Below are 7362 nucleotides of genomic sequence, written 5' to 3' on the forward strand. Positions count from 1 at the left end.
GGTCCAGCCTGAGATGCACCTCCCCCACCCAGGCCATCCAGGTTAGTGTCTGTCACCTTGCTGCCAGGGGACCCAGGGACAACGTGGCGTGGGTAGCAGTTACCCTCAACTAAGATGATAGATGTGAACTGGGCCTGTGTCTTCTCTGGCAAAACAAAAGTCAATGACACGCTTTCTTGAACCTCACTGACCTCTGCATAATCAAGTGAAGACGTGTTCGATCAACTCAGTAATAGTATTGCTTGAATTATTGTTACTGGATTAATGAATGATATTAATAATTTCACATCATAAAATAATGAAATAAAAGTACTTACAAAGAACCAAAGACAGGAGGAAGGAGAATGAAAATAGATAGCTAGTGAAAATCATACATTGAAATCATACATTAAAAGAGTCTTTATAAAAGTGGAGGGATCTTTTAAAATTTTCAGAAGGATTTAACGAGGCACTGAATCTGCAAGCCTGATCTCCTCTGGTAGACCATTCCAAAGGCTAGATCTCCTCTGACAGAGATGCCTGGTCTTTTGTTTTCAACCTAGACTTTGCAATGGTCAACAGTGCCCTGCCAGAGGATCTCAGGCAGCGTCCTGGCTCATGGGGAGTTAAGAAATCTGAGAGATCGGATGGGGTTAAACCAAGCCTTAAACGTGATTTAATCAATGAAAATCTATACTAAAAGTGACTGGTAGGCAGTGAAGAGAAGCTAAAATAGGTGTGATATGGTTGATTTAGATTTTCTGGTGCCTGTTAAAAGCCGGGCTGCAGCATTTTGAACTAACTGTATGATGATGGGGTGATTTCTGACTGCGACGTGTACAAAGAGTTACAGTAATCTAGTCTTGGGGAAATGAAAGCATGTATAACTTTCTCCAGATCAGTGATGATTAAAGCAGGACTTAGGTTTAGGTCAGGGTCAAAGAAGACGCCAAGGTTTCTGGCCGTAGGCTTTACGTTAGTGGAAAATGACCACGCTTATTTACAATCTGGGTTCTTGCAAAGTGGGGGCCAAATAAAACAACCTTTGATTACTTATCATTGAGCTGGAGAAACATTTGATGTCAGCAAGATACATGTGACGGGTAGCTATTGTTATGATTGCGGATGTCACCCAGGGGAAGCATGTACAGGGGAAAAGGATGGGGCCCAGAATTGACCCCTGAGGGTGTTTGGGACGATACTGAACCACCCATGCTCACTGAGAAATGTCTGCCACATGGATATGACCTGAACCAGTCGAGGGCAACGCCGGAGATTCCCACCAACCTCTCCAGCAGGTCAACAAGGATGTTATGATCAATAGTATCAAACGCAGCACTGAGATCCACATGAACTAGAATACAGCATGCTTCAGGTCTTCATGTCAGCTACAGTGTCAAGGAGGGACTCAAACGTTTTTCAGTTAGGGATTTTTTTTTTTTTTACGTTAACAATCCCAGTTTCATTTAGACGTTCACACTCCTACTCCTGACCAGAAATGCTGGTATGGTGTCAGCTACTGAATGGGTGGACATTGTCTCAGTCTCTCGCTTTGGTCTCCATATCCCCTCAGGTCTACACCCCCACCAGTCGAGCGGCCCCATGCCCAACCCGGCTCTCTACGCTGCTCCCCCTGTCTCCATGTCCCCTGGACAGCCCCCTCCACAGCAGCTGCTGGCCCCGCCCTTCTACCCTCCGCCAGGTGTCATGACCTTTGGGAACACCACCTACCCCTACCCGGCAGGAGCCACCCTGCCCCCCATGTACAACCCTCCGGTGAGTCCTCTGCCCTCAAGACACCATAGCTACCATATCCGCATGTCAAATGTTGCTATATATTCTACCCAATGCAACACATTACTGTAGCAATATTCTGACAGCTCTGCAATTCTATCCAGATTTATAGGAGTTATTCGACTCCACCCTTAACATTTAGGAATGTGTAGGACATGCTACAAACATACTGGTATTTACACACATGCATATACAGTGCATTCTGAAAGTATTCAGACCCCTTCCCTTTTTCCACATTTTGTTACGTTACAGCCTTATTCTAAAATGGATTAAATACAAAATGTTCCTCATCAATCTACACCCACTACCCCATAATGACAAAGCGAAAACAGGTTTTAATACATTTGCAAACATTTCTAAACAATAAAAGACACCTTATTTACATACGTATTCAGACCCTTTACTCAGTACTTTGTTGAAGCAGCGATTACAGCCTGGAGTCTTCTTGGGTGTGATGCTACAAGCTTGGCGTCATACCCAAGTCAAGGGGTCTGAGTACTTTCCCAATGCAGTGTGCAGTTACTGTAACTCCCTCTCCCCTCAGGCCCAGTCGCAGGTGTACGGCCAGTCGCAGGTGTACGGTGGGGTGACGTACTACGACACAATGCATCAGCAGGCCCAGCCCAAACCCTCGCCCCCACGGCGCTCCTCCCAGCCCGTCACCGTCAAACCTCCCCCACCAGAGGTAGGGTACGGCCCGGAGTGAGCCCCAAACCCAGCGACCCAACAACCGGCAAGTCTTCCCTCTCTCACCCACTCACCCAATCAAACACCCAGAATTCGACCGGCCGGTGTGAGTAGGACAAGGGGGGGGGGTTGTTTTAAAAATATTTTGGTGGTGATAAATCTGTTTTGGAGAGTTGGGTGGGGGAGAAGCACAGAATAGTCCTATCCCAGAGAAAGTGTAGTTTTAGGTCAAGCAATACCATAGACATAAAGGCACTTGCTTTCCTCATTTTTTTGAGCTCCCGTTCAAAAGTAGGCTACATGTCTAAATCAAATGGTGTTTTTGCCTTGGGTGTGTGAAGTAAGGCCAGTGGCTCTGGTGAGCCGGAGTAAAGCAGCTGAATGCGTGTTTAGATCTCTGCTCTCCAGTTCGTTCTGACAGACGAGCTCCTCTTATCCCCTAGAGCACCTCCTAAAAGCCCCAGGCAATAATACAGCCTTCAAACTGATGTCTCTTTTCGAGATGTGAGTGGACACACACAAACTTGATTCAAAATCCCAGCGGAGATATGCTTTGGTGCAGAGGTAACCTTCAAACAAATGAATGCCTAACACCTAGCTGCATGAAAGTCTCAATACTTTTCCAGTGAGCTCAATTGTTTTGCTGAACCATGCATTCAGGTATCTCTCACCTCCCTCTTCCTGCCTAATCCAAAGCTTGCGCGACCGAACAGTTACACTGAATTGTCCCGTTTTTGCTATTTTCCCATTTCTCCAGAACCGGAGTGGGAAGCCCAGTCAGGAGGTCAGATCCTAGCACGACGTTCCGAATGGCTACGTCAGTGGGAAGAGGACGAGGGACAGGGAGACGGGGTCTGCAATCAAGGACCAGCACCACGTGTGGAGCGGATGATGAATAGGATTTTTTTTGTTATCTTTAAAAAAAAAAAAAAAAATCTGTGATGTTATCCGCCTTTTGTTAAGGTGCACCATTGGTCGGTCGCCCACAATACTGAAGGGTTTTTGCTGTTTTGGTTCACCTACCAGTGTTTTCCCTCTGAGTGGTGTGCTGTCTTAAAAACCCTGTAAAATGTAACCGTACAAAACCGTTAAAGAAAGCCCTTGGTAACAATTCCTCTGTAAACATTACGTGACACCAATGATGACATTCGTAGATATTTGTTCCTTCTAACAATCTGTCGTTCAACTGTAGGTATATTCATTCAAACAATATGTTGTAAGCTCGAACAAATGTTTAGGACTGGGTTAAATGTGTCACGTGAGTATTATGGAGCGTTCTAACTGGGGTAGTTGGTCATTTATGTGGGTTAGCTAGAGCTGTGTTTGTCCCACCCACCAGACATTCTACTCCGGTTTCCGCAATCCTGCCCATTTTCTAGCTAACATTTACAGTCCCCTATGTATTTACTTGGACAGTAAAGCAAAACTTTTAATTTGTCTCTTTTACTCCAGCATTTTGGATTTGAGATCACATGTTTCATACGAGGCGACAGTACAGAATGTCACCTTTTTTAATTTGAGGTTATTTTCCTTTTTAGAAATGGAAGCACTATGTATCTAGTCCCCCGATTTTGAAGATGTCATAAATATTTCGACAAATTCACTTGTGTATTAACGTAGTTCAAAGTTTCTGAACATTTCTACATTAATTTGGATGCTACCGCGATTACAGATAATCATGAATGAATCTTTAATAATGATGAGTGAGAAAGTTTGAGGCACAAAGATCTTACCCTCAAGACAAGCTACCCTCTCACCATTACCAATAACAGGAGGTTAGCATTTTTTGGGTGGGTATGATTATGTGCCTCGTGACTTTCTTACTCAAAATGATTAAAGATTTTATTCATGATTATCCGTAATCATGGAGGCATCCTTATTAATGTTCCGAAACACATTCTACTTTTATTTACAATAAGTGGCTCCAAAATGACTACGTTATTTACCATTCATTTCTATTGGGCACAACAATAATCTGAAGCACAACCAAAACAAACTGCAAATGCATCCAAGTTTGAATCTTAACAAGCTTGATGTAGTCGTTGCGAGCTATGAATATGGGATGAAACACTACACTTGACTACTTTAATAGACTAGAAGTGAAATTGTCCAAATATTTATGATACCTTCAAATGGGGGGACTAGATACATAAAGTACTGTAATTTCTAAAAGTTATAACAGATTTGTATGACAGTACCTTCAAATAAAATAAACATTTGAATCTAAAATGCTGGAGTATAGAGCCAAATGAAATGTTTTTGCTACACTGTCCAAATAAATATGTAGTGGAGTGTGTCCCACTTCATCATGCAACAGCACCGTAAGTCTTATTATAATATTTGTATGGTTTCAAGTCCAGTAAACACACACTTTTTAGATAAAGAATATATCCTATATACAGATGGTGCTTACCTATAGCTAGTACCCTAGAATTTCAAGTTATTTTCCTTTTCTCTTGAAACCTTCCACATTGTACTTTTTTTTTTTTTTTTACCTAATACTGTATTACCAGAGAACCATTTAACCTTGCCTGAAACTGATGTACTTGACAGTGCTACTGCTTGGTGATAGCTTTCTAATGTAAGTGTATATAGATAAATGTATATTAAAGCCTGTGGTTTAAATGAGCAGAAATGCTACCACCTTGTTATCAAATGAATACTGTCACTATGAACAAAAGTCGGCAGGGACGTCCAGTATGTTTTCTTTATACATGGTTATGGATGGATAAAATAGGATATCTCTGGCTTTTGAACTGAAATGGTTGTTTGGAAGTTTGCACTTTCCTTTTTTATTTCCCCCCTCAGAGTCCTTTTGTTAAAGTGGAGTGACCGATGAGGCCTGGATCTGATTTGTCTGTTTGCAGAACATACTGCTGATCCCAAATGTTTTTCCCTTAAGAAAATTCCTTTAACTTAGGCAGCGTTTACACAGGCAGCCCAATTCTGAATGTTTTCCACTAATTGGTCTTTTGACCAATCACATCGGATATTTTTCAGAGCTGATCTGATTGGTCAAAAAACCAATTTAGTGGGGGGCAAAAAGTCAGAATGGGCTGCCTTTCTAAAAGCAGCCTAACGAACCTACAATACATGCATGTTATACATACATAGACATGATTGTGAACGTAATTCAGTTGGTGCTGGTGGCTGCACGCTGTTATAGTAAGTCTGCCATACAAGGGCAAGTTATTGATGCATCGTTTAAATAGGCTTTTTTTTTTCTTTAAAAAAAACAAACCTGAATCAGTATAAATTGAGTTGTATTAAAAGTTATTTGTTTAGAAATGGCTGGTAAGAATGTTATTTTAAATGTTTTTTTCTCTGCCTTACGGATAAATAGGTTTGACATGTTTAATTTGACTAGACCTGCCAACACTGTGAGGGCTTGTTTGTTTCATAGGTGTTTGAATATATAAAAGTATTATTTTTTTCTTATTTGTGGAGCAAATTTTGTTTAGACAGAGGAACATTAAACAAAATCTAGTGAAACTATGATTGTCATGTGGTTTATTGAAGTGGAATTGAAGTTATTCAACGGCTACCACTGGATGGCGATGTTGTGCCAAGCCTTCAGACTAACTGCACTCTCACATAGGCCTATTAGATTATTGAACATTTACCAATCAACTACTGTATGTACTATTAAATGTTTTGTCATTTAAAAGACGCTTTATTTAGAGCAACTTACAGTATTGAGTTAGTATATTTTCTTCGTTCTGGTCCCCCGTGGGAATTGAACTCGCAACCTTGCAAGCACCATGCTCTACCAACTGAGCCACACGGGACCATCTATCTATGAACTGATAGCCACGATTATACAAGTCGGAGTACTTAATGACACAAATTTCCCTTTTCAGTTGTGACCCTCTAGTTGTTTACATGACTTGAGTCCAGCCATCACATGAAAATTGAATTAGTTGCATTTCACTGTTCATTATAAATGGGCCATTGATGGATGGTAAAATGTCCCCTTCATAATGGCTAGGGCCAGTACTGAGACTGAAAGATCTCTTGCTGTGGAGCTACAGATATGAGTGACAGTTTGATGGCAAGAGGCATTAACAGCAGTCGATTTTGATTCTTCGAGTGGAAAATATGGTTTGTGTTTCAGGCATGCTGTATTTGTATACTTAACAATAGCCCTTGTTTGGTTAGCTACATTGTATAGGATAGGCTACAAAGGAAATGCACTTGCCTAGCATCTCCTTGCCAGGGCCCCTCTGTCTGTCCCTATGCCAATCTGGTGCTGACATAATAATAATAATATACCATTTAGCAGACGCTTTTATCCAAAGCGACTTACAGTCATGTGTGCATCAATTTTTACGTATGGGCGGTCCCGGGGATCGAACCCACTACCCTCTACCAATTGAGCTACAGAGGATGACATTACCAATAGGGTGGAATCTCACTTTCTGACATGCCGTAGCAAATTACAATGTTTCTGTTATGACATCTTCTGGGGAATGTAGGTATGCTGAGCAGGGGCGGTGTGTTCAATAGGGCGATATGGGCGACGCACTGCCAAACGGGAAAAGGAAGGGATTTTTTTTCTAATCAATTATATCACGGCAACAGTAGTTATCAGTGTTCTAATCTGATCTGACTGCCACTAAATGTCAAATCAGGCTAAAGTCGTGCTTCAAATGGCCCCGCCCGTTTTTGGGGCGATTTCAGTCATGTTGAAAATCGCCCAGAAGTCTGTCATAGACTCCCATGTAAAATCTATTTTTTTCAAATTTCAAAGCTTTCAATACAATCTCTATGGGTGTCTGTGGGCTTGCACTTACGCGCTTTCGTCATACGTGACGTAACCATGAACGTAACTAAGAAAATAGCGGCTAGCAGCGTCTCTGTTGCGACCTGCAGTGTGGCGTTATCTTATGTTTTTAATTTGTA

At 41.8% G+C, this 7362-nt stretch overlaps 1 protein-coding gene across 2 annotated transcripts; it reads left to right on the forward strand.

Annotated features, from left to right (window-relative positions):
* Positions 1-6: 6 nt before the first annotated feature.
* LOC121569467 (protein CASC3-like) lies at positions 7-5952 on the forward strand. 2 transcript variants are annotated; one of them, XM_045210652.1, is made up of 4 exons: positions 7-41; positions 1553-1755; positions 2318-2506; positions 3218-5952. In XM_045210652.1, the coding sequence occupies exons 1-3, from the start codon at positions 14-16 to the stop codon at positions 2477-2479; spliced, it is 393 nt and encodes a 130-aa protein (XP_045066587.1). In that variant the 5' UTR covers positions 7-13; the 3' UTR covers positions 2480-2506; positions 3218-5952. The 2 variants fall into 2 exon arrangements, with proteins under 2 accessions (XP_045066587.1, XP_045066586.1); XM_045210651.1 differs by having other exon boundaries at positions 2318-2458.
* The last annotated feature ends 1410 nt before the right edge of the window (positions 5953-7362 follow it).

The sequence above is a fragment of the Coregonus clupeaformis genome, chromosome 35 (genome assembly GCF_020615455.1).
Source record: "Coregonus clupeaformis isolate EN_2021a chromosome 35, ASM2061545v1, whole genome shotgun sequence".
Classification (NCBI taxonomy): domain Eukaryota; kingdom Metazoa; phylum Chordata; class Actinopteri; order Salmoniformes; family Salmonidae; genus Coregonus; species Coregonus clupeaformis.

Bases quoted from the DNA above. Each gene is read 5' to 3' on its own strand.
- LOC121569467 (XM_045210651.1), top strand. From the start codon at position 14: ATGCACCTCCCCCACCCAGGCCATCCAG. The intron at 42-1,552 runs GTTAGTGTCTGT...ATATCCCCTCAG, and splicing joins CCCCCACCCAGGCCATCCAG to GTCTACACCCCCACCAGTCG. The intron at 1,756-2,317 runs GTGAGTCCTCTG...CTCTCCCCTCAG, and splicing joins CCCCCATGTACAACCCTCCG to GCCCAGTCGCAGGTGTACGG.